At 38.3% G+C, this 19,899-nt stretch overlaps 1 protein-coding gene across 1 annotated transcript in view; it reads left to right on the top strand.

Moving 5' to 3' along the window:
* Positions 1-19,899, top strand: part of CDK15 (cyclin dependent kinase 15) — an 87,423-nt gene that overhangs the window by 27,756 nt on the left and 39,768 nt on the right. Inside the window, exon 9 of the mRNA XM_043910630.1 lies at positions 12,873-12,966. Within this exon, the coding sequence (XP_043766565.1) occupies positions 12,873-12,966 (94 nt within the window). The remainder of the gene's footprint in view (positions 1-12,872; positions 12,967-19,899) is intronic.

Raw genomic sequence — 19,899 nt, 5'->3', positions numbered from 1 at the left:
GTCCCTTATCCACATCGGCACTAGCTTTATAAAATCAGATTTCTTAATTTTTGCTAATCTTGTGGGAAGAATGGTAGCATGCTGTGATCAAATGTGCATTTCCCTAATTACTAATGAGGCTGGAAGTCTTTTCATGGATTATTCGTGGGTTTTCTCCTATGAAATACCTCTGTGTGTCTTTCATTTATTTTCTTTTGGTCTCTATGTCTCTGACAGTCTCTCCCTTTCTTTCTTTATTGATTTATAGGAGTTCTTATACTCTGAATACTAATCTTTTATCAGTTATGTGTGTTGCAAAAAGCCTCCCCAGCTCCTGGCTTCTATTTTTGTCTTAATGTTGTCTTTTTAAGCAAGAGTGCTTTGTTTTAATATTACTGACCTTAGCAGTCTTTTCCTTTATGGTTAGTCTTTTTGTTCCTTGTTTAAAAAATCCTTCTCTCCCGGAGACCAAAGTGATATTATCTAAAACATCCTTTTATAAAGCTATAAAATTTTTCTTTTCACTTCAAGTCTTTAATATACGGGAAATTGACTTTCTCCATGCTAACCAATTGTCTCACCCCAATTTCTTCAGTGATCCGCCTTGCCAAATAGCTCATGTATCAGGTTCCTAAAGATGCAAGGTCTGTTTCTGGGCTCTCTACTCTATTCGGCTGGGGTCAGTGTATCTGTCACTGTACCAATGTTCCTGTGTATTAATTTCTGTAGCTTTCTAATAACACTTGATTTCTGCTGGGACAAGTCTCACCACCTACTTCATCTTCTTCCTCAGGAGTATCTTGGCTATTTTTCCCTTTTGGTTCCCCATATAAATTTTGCTGAATGTAAAAACCCTAGTGGGACTTTCTTTAGAATTGCATTGAAATTATAGGACATTTTGAGGATAGTTAACACCTTTATAATACTGTCTTCCAATTTTAAAGCAGTATAGTTCTCCATCTGTTTAGTTCATCTATAATACCTTTTAGTAAAGTTTTATAATTTTCTCTCTAAGCTCTTACATATCTAAAGTAAATGTTCTTTTCTTGTAAGTTGATTTCTGTTGTTTATTGTTTCTTTTGGTTCTTGCATATGGTATCTTTTTTCCATGCATATTTAGTTGTTTTTGACAATGATATGCTAATTCTCCTTGGAATTTTATTTGTGGGATTTTTTTTTTTTAAGGCCTTGAATAAAGTGCGGTCTGTCAGGATTTGCATTTGATTCTGCTAGGTACATTTAAAAAAATTATTATTGTATTTTACATAAGTGTGGGTCTCCTACACAGATATTATTTCTTAATACCATTCCCTACTGAAAATAACTAGGCCTTTTTGGAGAAGTAGCCAGTACCAAGACTGGGGCAGGAAAAGTTTAAGATGAGCTAAGAACATCTTGGTAGGCCAGAATATTTTCTAATAAAGTAGTCAAAAAATGATGGGAATATGTCAAAAGGATGTGGGAAGCAGCTTGAAGAGACCCACTGGCCAAAGCTGATACCTTCTGAGCATCCTAATAAATAGTGCGAATAATGTATTTTAACACTGAATAACACAAGAATATATGTCTATATGGAAGATAGATAGATAATAGATGGATAGATTGGATGGCTCGCCGATGCAATGGACATGAACTTGGGCAAATTCCAGGAGATGGTGAGGAACAGGGAGGCCTGGCTTACTGCAGTCCATGAGGTTACAAAGAGTTGTACCCGGCTTAGCAACTGAGCAACAACAGATGGATGGATAGCTGGGTAGATGGATGGATGGATGGATGGATCCATAGACACATAGGAAGGGAAGCTCCTTTTTACAGTAGAATGCCAACTGATAACTGGGGAAGAAATGATATAATTAGAAAAATCACTATTTTGTAATATATATAGTAGTAATCAGTTCAAACAAGAATCATCAATCCTAAACTAGTGGGGAAGTTTTCATGAGAAATAAAATATTTATTTACATAGTCTCAAAGTACCTCTATACAAATTACTTATAACAAAATAAAAAATAGCAACTTTATACCAGAGGAACTTGGCAAACACCACCTTAACCAAGTGGTTAGAGTCAGTATCATTAATAATGGGACTGGCTACAGTCCATAGGGTCACAAAGAGTTGGACATGACTGAGCAACTGAGCATACTGACATCGTTTTCCTCCAAATATGAATCAGAGGAGACAGTATCACGAATGTGGCTTTCCTGAAAAAAAGAGCATAACCTGAGTCAAATCATGAAGCAGCATCAGATAAACTCATTTTGAGGAACATCCTATGACATAACTATACGGTACTCTTCATTTTATTTTTTAATAATTTTAGTTACTTTTTTGGTTGCACTGGGTCTTCACTGCTGCTCCTGGGCTTTCTCTAGTTGCAGTGGGCAGGGGCTGCTCTCTAGTTGTGATGTGTGGAGGGCTTAGTTGTGTTGTGTGGCAGGCTTCTCGTTGCGGTGGCTTCTCTTGTTGTGGAGCATGAGCTATAGGGTCCATGGCTCAGCGGCTGCAACTCTCGGGCTCTGGAACACAGGCTCAATATGTGAGGCACGCAGGCTTAGTCGCTCTACAGCATGTAGGAGCTTCCCAGGCCAGGAATCAAACCTGTGTCACCCACACTGGCAGATGGATTCTTTATCACTGAGTTACCAGGGAAGCCCCGAGACTGTACTCCTTCAAAGAGTTGTAGAGGAAGAAAAAATTTTCTTCTGTTCTCTGAGGTTCAGTGGATGGGTCTGTGAAACAAGCTGACAAAAAACAGATGAACAGAAGAAAAGCATACATGTTTTATTTTATGTTAAAAGTTTTATGTGACATGGGCTAAGTGGCTTCATAAAAAGGAGAGAAAATCCCCAAAGAAACAGCTAGACTTGGAGACTTTTATACCATTCTGACAAAGGATGATATACTCCTCTGTAAAGAGAAGTAACAAGACAAAGGAAAGGGGCTTCTGAACTCTTTAGGGTGATAGCCGTGGGAAGGTAAGTATGTGTATGGGGAACCCTAGGGATGGATAAGGGTGACTTATCAACAACTGTTTACATACATTCTTCTTGGTGCCATCTCTGCATCTGGTGATAAGATTTTTCTCCCCTCCGGGGCTGGGAAAGGGGTCATCTTCACAAGGGGATTTTACGGACATGGACCCCTTATGGGCTTCCCTGGTGGCTCAGATGGTTAAGAATCTGCCTGCAATGCTGGAGACCCAGGTTCAATCCCTGGGTTGGGAATATCCCCTGGGAAAAGGAATAGCAAATCGCTGCAGTATTCTTGCCTGGAGAGTTCCGTGGACAGAGGAGCCTGGTAGACTACAGTCCACTGTGTCTCAAAGAGTCAGACAGGACTGAGCACCTAACAGCTCAGTCACTTTGACTGAGTCAGTGTGAAGTCACTTCACACCTTCAGACAGCCTAGGAGAAGCAAAAGCTCATCCTGTGTCTGCTTTTTGTCAATTGCCTTCAGCTCATACTAATCCTTATACCAGAATGGCATATTTTTGGGGTGGTATTTTCTGTTCCTGTATAGAGTCAATGTTTGAAAAGACAAAAAAAAAATTAGGGAAATGTTCCAGATTAAAGGGACTAAAGAAGCATGTCTACTAAACACAATGCATGGTCCTAGATTGGATACTGGGGGAGAAGGAGCTAAAGAACCCTCCTGGGACAATCGGTGGAACTTAAATAGGGACTGTAGATTAGATTGAGATCAGTATTAAATTTCCTGATTTTGATAATTGCATTGTTGTTGTGTAAAAGAATGGTTTTGTTCTTAGAAGATACATGTGGAAGTATGTAAGGGTGAAGAACCATGATATCTGCCACTTACTCTCCACTGCTTCAGAAAAAAATAGATAATAGATAGATGGATGATAGAAAAAATGATAAAACCAAAAAGGCAAAGTGTTGGCAACTGGGAATCTGTTTGAAGTATACAAGACAATTCTTTATACTAATTTTGTAACTTTAATTTTGAAATTATTTCAAAATTAAAGGTTAGCAAAAAAAAAGTTGAGAAAAACCTGGTGTTTCACCAAAGAGAATGAGGTAGCACTGGCTTTGTTATAAGCACTGGCCCAGTACATAGTCAGTATTTTCAGTTATTTCCTGTGTGTTTGAGAAGGATGTGTATTCCCAAATTGTTGGGTACAGGATTCTACATATGTTCAAAATTTCAAGGTTGTTACTCGTGTTATTCACAGTTTCTTTATATAATCTTTGTCCGTTTAAGCTATCACGGAAAGATATATTGAAGTTGTTGATTTGTCATATTTCTATTCATTTTTGCTTTATTTACTTTGAAGCTATTTTTATCAAGTGAAAATAAATTTAAAACTGTTCATCATTCCCTCATGCACTTAAAATGTTACCTTGGAATAATTTTCCTCTTTTGACATAAACCTTTTAGAGCTTTCTTTAGTGTTGGCCTGGTGGTGTCGAACTCTGCTTTTGTTTCTTAAGACGCACTCTCATTGTTAAAGGCGTCCCCTTGCTGGGGATGTAACTCTGGATTGACATTATTTCCTCTCAGACCTCGGGAGGTGTCTCCCCAGCTTCATCTTCCAGCGGGACTCTTGTGAAGATTGCTTTCAGCCTGACTGTAGGGGAGTTTGCTTTTGGCCTTATTGTCTTTCTCTTTTACAGGTGAGCTCCCATTTTCTCTGGATATTATAAAAAACTTTTTTTTGCCTTCATTGTTAGGCAGTTTTCACTACAATGTGTCCAACGTGGACTTCTTTCTACTTACCCTGCTTGGTGTATATTGCGCTTCTTCTAATCATGAATTCATGTTTTCCATCAGCCATTTTCTTTTGAGTGTTGCCTCTATTCCAGTCTCTCTTTCTGGAGCTCCAATGAAAGATTAACTTTCTATCATCCTTGGCTCTTATCCTCTCTTTCATATTTTCAGTCTCTTTAACTCTCTGTGCTACTTTTGGATAATTTCTTCATCTACCAGCTCTTTAAACCTCTCTTAAACTATGTATCCCCTAGTTTTCACTGAGTATACTAAAGTGTATGTTATTCCACTGATAAGTGTTTCATTAATTTAATCATGAATAACGATGTGATGCTTACAGAATAAAAACTCAGTCATAAGTTAAAATTATTGTCATTACCTTATTAATTTGATGATTGCTGTTTGTCCAGTAAAACTCAAAAAGTATTGTAGAAATAGAATAATTATTATCTTTCAGTATTTACTATAATGGTTCACTCTGCATAACTGTTAGATATTAGGTGTTTACATTGGGAATCCTCTTCTATATTTTTTCTTTTCAGGGTGAGGAAAATGAGCAGGGAAAAGATTTCCAATTCACAATGGAAGAAAAGACCATGCAGCCCCATAGGGTACAAACTGAATGCTTTTGTAGGGAGGCAGGCGACAGTGGTTAAGCATTAGAGCCTTTGTCCTAATGAAACTAATTATTACAAGAGACTCTCATTCACGATAAACCCTGGGAGCAGCAGAGTCCGTGGCCCAAAGCAAACACTTAGAAAATGGAAAATATACCAGTAAAACACATTAGTTATTCCCAGCACTTGCAACTAGCATCCTCTAATCTCCCATCATCTTTTCCTCTCTGTCTGATACTTTTTCAGACCTGAAAATATTCCATTAGCAACTTCAGTGAAAAAAAACCCTCAATGCTTTAGGATGATTACACTTTTTGTTTTTACTTTTTGTATTGTGTTAAAATATATCTAACAAAAAATACCATTTTAACTATTTTCAAATGTACAGTTCAATGGCATCAAGTACCACCGCCCGCACTACCCACCTCCAGAACTTTTCATCATCCCAGTATGATTCTTTGTACCCATTAAACAATCACTTCTCTCTGCTCCCTCCCCTCAGCCCCTGACAACCACTATTATACTTCTTCTCTCTGTGAATTTGACCACTCTAGCACCTCACATAAATGCAATCATACAGTATTTGTCCTTCCATGTCTGGCTTTTTTCACTTAGCATAATATTTTCAAGGCTCATCCATATTATGATAAGCTGGGTTTTAAAGAAGAATTTCCTTTGATAGTCAAGTCCTCTATTCAAAACTAACTGCAGGCAGATGCTGGATTTAGAACTACAGAAAGTTATCAGTGCCTGGGAGATTCTTTATGGTCAAATCTCTTGCTGCAAACTTCCAAATATAAAGAGTGGCCCAGGGAAAAGCAAATAGAAATATCATGTCGCTGCCATATATCAGGCTGCTCTGAATTAACTTCAATAGTGAAAAGTGAAATATTGACTCACTTCTCCCAACAAAGTTCTTATAGACTCCTTGCACCTCCCCAGACCTAAAACTCCTGAGATGGTTTATTTCTCCAGAGACTGCCTGAAGAATTTGAGGAATCTTTTTCTCTCTTATGGGAAGAATTTGTTCATGCTCAGAATAGAGAAAAGACCAGGAAGAAAGCCAGAAAAAGCAGAAAACATGTTAGCTGTTTCTTCTAACTTGACTGAAGAACCACAGTTGGAGCAATAAAATGACCCAGTGCATCTCTCCCTTCTGGAAGGATTCACTGTTTGATGTCACCAGGGCTTTTTTCCCCCACGTGTGAAGTTTCCCTTCATCTACATGGGCTGCCCCAAGGGTATCTCCACACAGCAGAAATCCTCTGAGAAGCCTAAAGATATGTAGGGTAAGAAGAGCCACAGGAATGAAGATTTAAGAACAAAACAGAGGAATAAAAGGAAATAGGAGCTGGCTCCCTATCTGGACATGAATGTTCAGAATACTTAAAATGTTTGCTTTAAGACTAGTCTGGGGTGGACAAAATAGGTGATAGCCACACAACTTGCTTAAGAAACAAATAAAAACTATGAAAGTCACACAACTTGTTCACAAAGCAAATTAAAAAAAAAAAAAAACAGTTCTGAGGAATAAATGAAAAAAATAAGAAAGTGAGTTGTACATTTTTTAAAGAACAGTACTGACCTGAAAAAAATCTTTCCTTCTTCAAACTTAAGGTGCACAGACTTATTTTCTTTCCAATGCACTGATATTTATGATACAAATAGTCCAGCTTCTGAAATACAATTGATTTAGGAATTTTGTTTGTCTTGTAAGTATTCTAAGTGTTAAGTGCGTTGCACATGCACACACACATACACACACACACATGCACACACATATTTTATTAGCCTGCCAGGCTCCTCTGTCCACGGTATTCTCCAGGCAAGAATCCTGGAGTGGGTAGCCATTCCCTTCTACAAGGGATCTTCCCCACCCAGGGATCAAACCTGGGTCTCCTCATTGTAGGCAGATTCTTCACCAATTGAGCCCCCAGGGAAGCCCTTATAAAAAACCTTAGACTCCAGATTGGTAGGTGAGGAAGGTTTAACCTGCCCCTAAGTGAACCTTAAAAAGAAAGACTCAAGAAAATGCCTATATGGCACCAACCACACAAATGCAGATATAAATGGAATTTCAACCAATATTAGCATTTTAGTCTTTTATGCAAACATCTCGTGTTATTTTGTAGTACTTGCACAATAGTCTCAAAGTCCAGCTTTCTCCAGTACATTTTACATAATTGTGCCCACTGTCCTAGTGGTGAGAAATAAAGGAAACTAAGAAATTGTATAATGAAAAGGACTTCCTTTTTGGTTCTTCACAGCCACCGTTGTAAAAGGATATGAGAAGGCAACAGGCTCTTTCTTAGCCATGAAAGCCCTTTGAGGGGAGGAAGTCTCGGTAAACCAGCAATGACTATGGTTTGAATCTCATTTAGAACACCCTCAACCCTTCTGGTGATTTGTGAGCTCCTGGGGTTTCTGGAGGTGTTGTGGTACTGCATGGAAGGTTGGTTCAAATCTTCAAAAGCCTGTATATTTTAATTTCTATTTTGTGTCAGTTAATAAATAATCACTTGTATTTTATACCCACAGATACATAAATATATATATGTGTGTGGTTTTTCTTTTTCACTTCAAATTGAAATGGTTTGAGACCTTTCAAGAATGCACAGAGAAAGCATGAAGGAAGTGGATGGAGACCGTTTGATGGTATTCACCATCTCAGTGTTACAGCTGGGTTGTCTCACAGCTGACATTGCTAGCAACCAGGATGTTTTTAAAACATTTGACAGTTTGCTATTACTTTCATTATTCTCCATGTGTTGTTTAATTTACACCTTTTGTATCTGTTGCTTTAAAGACAAGAAGTAAAAAGAATATGAATATTTAAAAACAAGCCAGTAAAGAGTCTTAAAATGATAATAAAGAAATAGAGGAAAACAATAGAATAAGAAAGACTAGAGATCTCATCAAGAAAATTAGAGATACCAAGCATTTCATGCAAAGATGGGCTCAATAAAGGACAGAAATGATTGGAACCTAACAGAAGCAGAAGATATTAAGAAGAGGTGGCAAGAATACACAGAAGAACTATACAAAAAAGAACTTCGCAACCCAGATAAGCAGGATGGTGTGATCACTCACCTAGAGCCAGACATCCTGGAATGTGAAGTCAAGTAGCACTTAGCACTTAGGAAGTAGCACTACGAACAAAGCTAGTGGAGGTGATGGAATTCCAGCTGAGCTATTTCAAATCCTGAAAGATGATGCTGTGAAAGTGCTGCACTCAATATGTCAGCAAATTTGGAAAACTCAGCAGTGGCCACAGGACTGGAAAAGGTCAGTTTTCATTCCAATCCCAAAGAAAGGCAAACCCAAAGAATGCTCAAACTACCACACAGTTGCACTCATCTCACACAGTAATAAAGTAATGCTCAAAATTCTCCAAGCTAGGCTTCAGCAATACGTGAACCATGAACTTCCAGATGTTCAAGCTGGTTTTAGAAAAGGCAGAGGAACCAGAGATCAAATTGCCAACATCTGTTGGATGATCGAGAAAGCAAGAGAGTTCCAGAAAAACATCTATTTCTGCTTTATTGACTATGCCAAAGCCTTTGACTGTGTGGATCACAACAAACTGTGGAAAATTCTGAAAGAGATGGGAATACCAGACCACCTGACCTGCCTCTTGAGAAACCTGTATGCAGGTCAGGAAGCAACAGTTAGAACTGGACATGGAACAACAGACTGGTTCCAAGTAGGAAAAGGAGTATGTCAAGGCTGTATATTGTCACCCTGCTTATTAACTTATATGCTGAGTACATCATGAGAAATGCTGGGCTGGAAGAAGCACAAGCTGGAATCAAGATTGCTGGAAGAAATATCAGTGCCCTGATATGCAGATGACACCACCCTTATGGCAAAAAGTGAAGAAGAACTAAAGAGCCTCTTGATGAAAGTGAAAGAGGAGAGTGAAAATGTTGGCTTAAAGCTCAACATTCAGAAAACTAAGATCATGGCATCTGGTTCCATGGGACCAGATTTTTTTGAGATTTATTTCTCACTTCATGGGAAATAGATGGGGAAACAGTGGAAACAGTGTCAGACTTTATTTTTCTGGGCTGGTGACTGCAGTCACGAAATTAAAAGATGCTTACTCCTTGGAAGGAAAGTTATGACCAACCTAGACAGCATATTAAAAAGCAGAGAGATTACTTTGCCAACAAAGTTCCGTCTGATCAAGGCTATGGTTTTTCCAGTGGTCATGTATGGATGTGAGAGTTGGACTATAAAGAAAGTGGAGCACCGAAGAATTGATGCTTTTGAACTGTGGTGTTGGAGAAGATCTTGAGAGTCCCTTGGACTGTAAGGAGATCCAACAAGTCCATCCTAAAGGAGATCCGTCCTGGGTGTTCATTGGAAGGACTGATGTTGAAGCTGAAACTCCAATACTTTGGCCACCTCATGCAAAGAGCTGACTCATTTGAAAAGACCCTGATGCTGAGAAAGATTGAGGGCGGAAGGAGAAGGGGATGACAGAGGATGAGATGGTTGGATGGCGTCACTGACTCGATGGACATGAATCTGGTTAAACTCTGGGAGTTGGTGATGAACAGGGAGGCCTGGCGTGCTACAGTTCATGGGGTCGCAAAGAATCAGACATGACTAAGCAACTGAACTGAACTGAACTGAATTCTAAAAATTCACCTCAAGATACTATTCACCAGATTTTTAAGAGATATTCATCTCATCAAAATTCTGTTTTCTTTCTTTGGCCTCGTAAAACAGCTTGCAGGACCCTATTTCCATTACCAGGGATTGAACCCAGGCCCTGGCAACAGAAGTGTGGAGTCTTAGCCACTGGACCACCAGGGAACTCCCAAAATGCTTCTTTCACACATCAAGATGTCTCTTGTACATGAGAAATCAGTAAAACACATACAGTGGACATTTTATCCAATTACTTTTTTAGCAACTGGGGATAAAGACAACCTATTGTTTGAGGGGAAGAATAAAAACCTGCAAAACTCAGTCTGATACCTCTTATTTATATGTACACAAAATTCTAAGACTAAGTTAACAGATTATTTTACATGCAAACCAAATATTAAATCATGAAAATTGTCTCTTGAAATGGTAAGATATAGTTAAATTTATATATTTTTAAAAATATATATTCTCTCCCCAAACTAGACACAACATAAAAATTATTCTTAAGCTTGTTTATCAGGAAATCTTCTTTCTCCTACACAAGATAAATTAAATACCATGTATCTACAGTCAGATGGAAAAGTGAAAATTTATCATGAAAAAGTATTAGTCACTCAGTTGTGTCCAACTCTTTGAGACCCCATGGACTATAGTTCACCAGGGTTCTCTGTCTGTGGAATTCTCCAGGCAAGAGTACTGGAGTGGGTAGCTATTCCCTTCTTTAGGGAATCTTCCCAAGCCAGAGATGGAACCTGGGTGTCTTGCATTGCAGGCAGATTCTTTACTACATTAATATGAATAATAATAAAACCATTTAAAATTAATTTCATAATAAACCTTTAATAATATGATGATAATTAATCCTGAATATTCGTTGGAAGGACTGATGCTGAAGCTGAAACTCCAATACTTTGACCACCTGATGTGAAGATCTGACTCACTAGAAAAGACCCTGATGCTGGGAAAGATTGAAGGCGGGAGGAGAAGGGGACGACAGAGGATGAGATGGTTGGATGGCATGACTGACTCAGTGAACATGAGTTTGAGTTGACTCCGGGAGTTGGTGATGGACAGGGAAGCCTGGCGTGCTGCAGTCCATGGGGTTGCAAAGAGTTGGACATGACTGAGCAACTGAACTGAATATGATGATCTATACTAAAATGTTTTACTTAAATTTTCTTCTTTATCATGCTACAGCAAAACATCAAGATGATTAAGGGAGTTTGCAAAATTATGTGTTACAGTAAAAGAGATTTGGAGTCAAAAATCAGGAAGTATTAGACCATGGGGATAATCTCTGTAATCAGTTATTTGAAGTGAAGTGAAAGTCACTCAGTCCTGTCCGATCTTTGTGACCCCACGGACTATACAGTTCATGGAATTCTCCAGACCAGAATACTGGCGTGGGTAGCCTTTCTCTTCTCCAGGGAATCTTCCCAACCCAGGGATCGAACCCAGGTCTCCTGCATTGCAGGCAGATTCTTTACCAGCTGAGCCACAAGGGCAGCCCCTTGAAGCATTCTCAAAAAAGGTTTGTGAGAGTTAAAAACGTGTGTTACTAGCAAAATCTTACTTCTTACTGTTCCTTAGGAATTACCCTCCAGTTTGACTAAGCAGGAAAGACAATTTAAGATGCACGTGCCTGAGTGCTAAGTCATTTCAGTCATGTCTGACTCTTTGCAACCCTATGGACTGTAGTCTGCCAGGCTCCTCTGTCCATGGGATTCTCTAGGCAAGAGTACTGGAATGGGTTGCCATGCCCTCTCCAGGGGATCTTGCCAACCCAGGGATCAAATCCATGACTTCTGTGTCTCCTTCATTGGCAGATGGGTTCTTTACCACTAGCGCCACCTGGGAAGTCCTTTAAAATGTGCATTCTCTGTTTAAATCAGGATGCATTTCAGTCAGTAACATCTTAGGATAGCCATCAACCATGCTGCAGTTGTGACTACAGTTATCCTTGTATGTGTGTGGACATCAAACATGTCAGCATCAAAACTTGCTGAATGGGAGTCAGTGACTTTGAAGACAGGAGAGCTTTATATCTTTATTTATTTTTTAACTCTTAGGAACCAAATGGTTGCGGAGAATAAATGAATCAGACATGTTTAGCAATATTTTTTAAGCTGGAGTCAAAAATATGACTTGTAATTGCAAGGTCAGCCTAGGAGCCCAGCACCAATAACTCTTAGTTCTTTTATTTTAAGAAATAAGGATTATTTTAAGAAATGCTATATCATCGAACTCCTGGACAATACCATCAAAGGACAATATCATGAATAAACACAGACATTAAACAGTCTGAGTCAAATGCTGAATGTGAGAAAGCTTGACGAGTACCTAAATCAATTTCTTTCATTTAACATTTTTCATTGTACAAGTATGATAGTTGATGAAATAATCTGTCTGATTAAATTTGTAACAGCCCTTTCAGTGAGTATAAAAGAAACATTCTGATTGTGTCATAGTTTAACTTGTGGGTTTTTTGGTTTTTTGTTTTTTGGTTTTTTTTTTTGGTTTCTTAAAAGTACATACAATAATGATGCTTCTTAGAATGATAGCTCCTTAGATTCAGTGAAAGAAGGTATTCAGTTTGGAGATTCGGTACTTTCTCCGTCTCTCATAAAATAGTTAATGAGCTTGAATGAACTAAAATGTTTGCTATCTGTACTGTGATCCTAAATGCCCAATGCATTCCATTTTAGCAAAAAGCTGCCAGCTGTTCTTATCTATGTTTAACATAGGGACTTTTTCTGCCAAGACTTTTCATATTGCATGGCCCATATTTAATTATCTTCAAAATATTTCTTAAGAGAAGAAATGCTAGTAGTTCAGTTTTGCATGTATGGTTTCCTTGAAAGTATTGGGTTGACTCTTATTTCCTTTGTTAGGGGTGCAGGCTGCATCTTTATTGAAATGTTCCAGGGTCAACCCTTGTTTCCTGGGGTTTCCAACATCCTTGAACAGCTGGAGAAGATCTGGGAGGTAAGAGAAGAATTCCTCTTAGGAAAAAAGAATATATGCATATAAAACTTTGAACCAAATTTGCATTAGAAACAAATGAAGCAGTCCATCTGCTTTGAGAGATTAAGCCATATTTTGAGGTTGTGGAAACTGTGGTGTTTGCCAGGGGCTCAAGCACCTGGGGAATGTGTGGTCAGGAACCCACCCCTTTGGTCCAATGGATGCCCTTGAATCCTCCTGCTCCCGATGACTATTACCTCAACATCCCAGGACAATTTCTGCCATTACTAATTAAACACATCCCTTCCCTGCAACCCCCAGGTCTAATTCTACCACATATTTGGCCATGGATCTTTGTCAACTGAAGATGAAACACTAAATTTTCACAGAGCCCTGATAAAACAAAATGTTAGCTTTCCATGTTAGTGTGAGAGAAATATACTACTTATGCTGCTCCTCCAAATCTAGATTTCTAAGGTGACAGGATGCTTATGTATGTGAGTTTCCACTTCTTTATTCATTATTTATCCCTCCCTCAGTTGCACCATTGGGGCTTCCCTGGTGGCTCAGTGGTAAAGAATCTGCCTGCAATGCAGGAAACCTGGATTCGATCCCTGGGTTGGGAAGAGCCCCTGAAGGCTGACGTGGCAACCCACTCCAGTATGTGTTCTTGCCTGGAGAATCCCATGGACAGAGGAGCCTGGCGGACTATAATCCATAGATAGGGTTGCAAAGAGTCAGACGTGACTGAAGCAACTTAGCATGCACACGCATGCAGTTGCACATTATGTACTTCATTTTTATGTCCCTTGTAGCTTATAGTTTTGGGTTTCCCTGGTGGTTCAGTGGTAAAGAGTTCACTTGCCAATGCAGGAGATGACAGTTTGATCCCTGGGTCAGGAAGATCCCCTGGAGAAGACAACGGCAACCCACTCTAGTATTCTTGTCTGGGAAATCCCAAGGATAGAAGATCCTGGCAGGCTACAGTCCATGGGGTCACAAAAGAGTTGGACACGACTTAGCGACTCAACAACAACAGCGATAGTCATTTACATATGGCTCTCTTTTTCTGATGATTTTTAAATTGTGGTTAAATATATATATAGCATAAAATTTACCATTCTAACCACTTTTAAAAGTACAGTTCATACCATTAAATACATTCACCTTGCTGTGCAAACGTCACCACATCCATTTCCAAAACTTTTCATCCTCCCCAACAGCAGCTCTGTATCCATTCAACCAGCCCCCTATTTTCCTGCCCCTAGCCACTGGTAACCTCTCATCTACATTCTGTCTGTATGAAATTGCCCGTTCTAGGTTTTCATGTAAGTGGAATCATACAGTATTTGTCCTTTGTGTCTGGCTTGTTTCACTTAGCATAATGTTTTCAAGGTCCATCCGTATTGTAGCATGTATCAAATACTTTAAACTGGGGTGGGGAGGGTATTCCTTGTATCCTGGATTCTGCTTCCTTTCAAGTTTGCTTGTTTAAAGCAAGCATCTAGAGCATTCTTGCTAACAGCCTCCCAATCAGGTATCTTGGGAAATAATGCAAAGCGGGATTTTTGTGTGCAGATGAGGAAACGTACTTCCTCGAACTCTTCATGATTTTGATTTAATGTCACTAAACATTTTGCCTTGCAGGAATAATATAAAATTTCATTTTTGAATTATGTTTCCACTGTGGAGTCCTTGATCTATTAAAAATTTTAAGAAGCTGGGGATTTCTCTGGTGGTCCAGTGGCTAAGACCCTGTGCTTCCAATGCAGGGAGCCCAGGTTTGATCCCTGTTGAGGGAATTAGATCTCACATGTCACAACAAAAGATCCATTGTGCTGCGCCTGAGACCTGGCACAGCCAAATAAATAAAAATAAGTAAATAAATATTTGTTAAAGCTCATGTGAAAAACGCTTATATCATTTTTTTAAGTTGAATTTTACCAAATGAAGGTGAGGATAATCCTCAGGAAACTTTTAGGAAAAGGTAAGAGTTAGCTGCTAGTGTCTGGAGGGCCAATGACTCATATTTATGAAGATATTCTGTGCAAACCAGGCTAGTGCTACAGATTCATGACCCAGAAAACACAGTGGTTTGTGAATGCTAAAATAAAATGTCCTTCGTGAAATTCAGATATTTTACAGAGACTAATCACTGCCATTAAGCTTTCTTTTGGAAACATGGAGGATATAGCGGAGGAACACAGGACAAATTGGGAAACATTCACAAACTAAAAGCCATTTCAAGCCAGAAGATTTTTCTTTCTGAAAATTTCCCTGCAAGACCGATAAATGCTACCTTCCAAAAGTATCATTGGATCCCATAACATCATCTAAGCTGGAGGTAGCCTAATGTAAATAACAGCTTTCAAGTTGAACATTTGAATTCTAGCCATTTTTCAGCTACATGAACGTGTGCAAGTTACATAGTCCCTCTGAGCTTCAGTTTCCTCTTTTGTTACATGGGGCTAGTGATAATGATTTTATAACCTTGCTGTGAGAATTTTAAAAGACCACATGAATATCAAGCACCATGAGACGTAAGTGCTCAACAAATGTTGGCTGTCTTTCTCTCTCGGAGAAATTATTTTTGTAGCGATGTTTCAAAGACCAACCAAACTGTTGACAGGCATTTCCTAATATTTAACCTAATTGTTCTATTATCTCTGTTAGTTTCTTGTCCACATTAGAGGAAGCACAATTAACACTGCCTAGATCTGACCCTGCAGTGATCTTTTACACACTTAAGAAGTTTTTCGCATTCATTTAATCAGGAAGCAATATCATTGGGTACTCATTATCTTATAAGATGTTACAAGACATTGGAAAAGTGGAAAGAATAGGAAAAATGCATCATCTGTGCTTTCAACTGTTGTCCAGTCTAGGTGGGGTGATGGGTGGTACATAAGTAAATACGTGCAAAACAAACATGAACTATGTGTAGGTGCAAAAGATGTATGTTTAACTAGATAGTAAATAGCAATTATAACAGTGAGATAAGGTATACCATTAGGATATTTGAAAAGTTGTATATAAATTGGTTTTTTTAAGCATGATTTCCTGTTTTTAAATGAACTGTGTTCTTAAGGCAATCATTTTATAGTTCTTTGCATTTAGTGCAGCCCTTAGAGCATAGAGCAGAAAGAACGAGTTACGACACTTCCCAGAATCTGATGGTTTTCTAGGCATTGGTTCAGGTTTCCAGGACTGGTCTTGGTGACTGTCCCTGGCCATCTGAAGGTTGTTTTAGGTATTAATAACTCAGTAAGTGAGAAGTTTGGGCTTGTATCTGGACATAAAATACCCAAACATGAGTGATGCAACCAAAACAAGCACATCTTAACACATGGGTCCCACAGGTCTTACCCAGGAAGCCATGTTCATGTCTAACATTATGCTTATCACACTGCAGTAAATCAGAAGGACTTTATTTTGACATTTATGACAACTCATTACCAATTTAAAACTAGTAAACACATTAGAAATAACACTGGCATGATGTTAGAGTCAAGAATTCAGAACTCAGCTCTAACTTCAGGTTAGGAGGTAAAGCAAGTCTCACAACCTAACTTCTTGGGTCTTTAGTGTCTTCCGGTGTATTTGGTTTTCTGACTCCTGAAATTGTGACCTCTTTGAACAAAGTGTTATGAGAATATTGTAGCTCCTATCATTTTTAATTATAACATTCTTCTCTGTTTATTAAGTCTCCCCCTCCTCCATTTCTGAAGTCATTTCTCAAGCTTAGAGACTATGAGGTCGCACAGAGTCGGACACGACTGAAGCGACTTCGCAGCAGCTCATTGTTGAGCTTCAGACTGTGCTGATCAGGAGATAGTTCCATATTGCTTAGCTCTCTTTACTGGGCACCAGGAGGTCAGATTCATTACATCTCATTTCCCCCCCTTCTTCTGTCCAAGCAGGAAGAGACCCCAGTTTTGTTACCACATCTATAGTTTCATGGTCTGAGAACAAGGAAGAAACATATTCATCAGTGTGTTGTCTATTATACTATTACATCCCAAGTAGCTTGGAAATTCAAACACTACAAATGGCTCCTGAATTGTGTTTTACTAAAAATAGTATACATAGACAAAAAAGGAAAGCTGCTTCAGGCTCTGTGATAGTTGATGTAGGGACTAGTGGATCTCTCCCAACCTCTAATCACAACTTTTCTTTACATTTATTCTGAGATCTCATTCTTGAGAAGTCCTGAATCTTTATTTTATCTTCTTTCTGAAATACCCTTAGGTGTGTGTGTATGTTTACACCTGAATGGCTGTCATCAATTTTTGATCAATTTTTTAGAAATCTAATTCTTTCAATAAATATTTTTAGCAAATAATACCAGATGTAGCTCTAAAATCAAAATAAAATAAACTATGCAGACTTTAAAGCCATTAATCAAAATGCCTTCAGTTTCCATTTCAACAAAGGCGGAAAACAGCCTCTGCAGCCCATGGTGGTTTCAAACAGAGCACTCACTAACTGCCTTTTAAGAGCCTTCAGGGAGTGGGTAAATCAACTATTTTTGGTTTTCGGTTTCCCAGTCAGTGAAGCGGAGATTTAGTAATTTTCTCAAGTGAAAATGAACTCAATAATTTTCAAATAAAAACTGAGCATCAAATTTCCAAATAAAGGATATTGAATTTTTGTTTAAACTTTTAAAATCTCAAAGCTTAAAGCTTTTAGCACAATATTCTAAAATTGTTGGTGTCCATTGTTGGCTTTAATTACACAATAATACAAAGTAACCAACAATTCTGGTAACTTTCGCCTTAGAGAAAAATATGGATGTGGTCATTATTTATTTCCTTTATTGCATTCTTTTCATTATCTTTGCCTTCATGTCATTTTCTTTCCAGCCAACAGAAGATGTAGGGGTATTTTTGAGTCATTCTGCCCACTTGTTTACACACACATCTGTGCAAATACATAAGATGGCAGTTTAGCAAAGAAGAATTAACCCCCCATCCTTTGGCCCTCTCCCACAAAAGAAGAATTAGTCCAGTTGGTTTTTCAAAATGGATTCCAGGATTCTCAGTGTTCCCTCTGGCTCAGGGTGGCTGATAGGAAAAGCTCATAATCCTCTCAGCAGCTTTTCAATTTGTTTAGGGAATGGATCAAAGAAAGAAGCTTCTACTAGGTGGCTTAATTTTTTTTTTTTTTTTTAATTGTATGAGGGAAAATGACACTTTGGTGTCTTTTGTTTGAGGACAAGTTTAACAGGCACTACAAAGTATACTTCTCAGCCAGAGTCCTAGTCAGCTAACTGGTAGATATTAAGAGGCTTCCAGATTCCTCATCAGTTTTTATCAGTCGAGGCTTCCCAGGTGGTGCAATGATAAAGAATCTACTGCCAGTGCAAGAGACACAAGAGACACAGGTTCGTTCCCGAGGTTGGTAAGATCACCCAGAGTAGGAAATCAGTCACTGTTGGGCAGCTGACTTCCTGCCGTAACAATTGGGCCAGGATTTGTCTACAGCATTTTACAAATGGATTCCCTAGGCTTCTTCTATGACAGATGCTAATAAAAAGACTTGTATCGAGGGATGCTTCCCAGAAGAGCTATATCGTAGTGGTGTATGAAAGCTACTCATGTTTTATTAGTGTTTCACAAAAACAATATTATTCTAGCTCCCAACTGACATTGAGCATTTATGATTATCTTAAAAGAATGGTAAGGTTTTGTCTATAAGGGAACTCAGAGTAACAGAATCGTTTAAAATCTGAAGTATTTTGACTTTAAATTCCAAAAGATTTTTCTTTTCATAGCAATTAAAAAGCAAAGCTTCAGTTTAGTAATTCAAAGCACAAGTGAGCCCTTTTTCAAGCAAATGTTGTTACTATTATGATCCACCAGTTAAAAACCAAATACTGTATTCCAAACTGCTGGGCCACAGAGAAGAGAAACAGATAAGATGAATTCAGTAGAAAACACTAGAGTTAGGTTTAGGATCATTTGTAGCCAACATTCCACTGCCTAAAGGTCAGTAATCTGAATCCCTTTTAATTTGAGCACATTGGTGAACAGCTGAATGCCCATGCTGAGGCATAATTTAAACTGCCAAGTGTCTCCCTGTTGAGATACATATATATATATACAGAGAGTTATCTGATGTAAGGCCAAGGGACACTTTGCCACTCAACGTCTTTCTATTATTTCCAAATCCAAAGATAGCATCCCAGTGTATGGTGATCACGCACTACATGCAGTAGACATACTTCGTTTTACTGTGCTTTACTTTATTGCTCTTTGCAGACATTGCTTTTTTAAAACAAATTGAAGGTTTGCAGCAATGCTGCTTGTCAGATGATGGGTAGCAATTTTTTAGCAAGGAAGCATTTTTTTTTTTGGTTAGCATTTTTTAAATTAAGGTGTGTACATTAGTTTTTAAATGAAGGTATGCACATTGCTCTGTTACACACTTAATAGACCATAGTATAGTGTAAACATAACTTCTATATATCCTGAGAAACCAAAAAATTTGTGTGACTCACATTATTACAATATTAGCTTTATTGCCGTGGTCTGGAATTAAACCCAAAATATCTCTGAGGTATGCCTGTAGATATTCAGGGATAAGAATATGACTTTAAGTAAGGTTATATGATCTGTATTAGGGTTCTCCACAGAAACAGAACCAATGGGAGATATAGAGGGGTGTGTGTGTGTGTGTGTGTGTGTGTGTGTGTGTGTGTGTATACACATGAGCCAATTCCCATGATAAATCACTATACACATATATATATATGTATATAAAATATTATGGGAATTGGCTCATGTGTATATAATATTATATACATATATAATATGTATATTATATACATATTATTTTATATACATAATAAATTTTATATACATATATATATATATGTGTGTGTGTATAGTGATTTATCATGGGAATCAGCTCATGTGATTTCATGGAGGCTGAGATATGTCCTCTGCAAGCTGG

This window comes from Cervus elaphus, chromosome 8, assembly GCF_910594005.1.
Source record: "Cervus elaphus chromosome 8, mCerEla1.1, whole genome shotgun sequence".
NCBI classification, from domain to species: Eukaryota; Metazoa; Chordata; class Mammalia; order Artiodactyla; family Cervidae; genus Cervus; species Cervus elaphus.
Note: the sequence above shows the minus strand (reverse complement) of the source record. Positions and strands in the feature narration are given on the sequence as shown.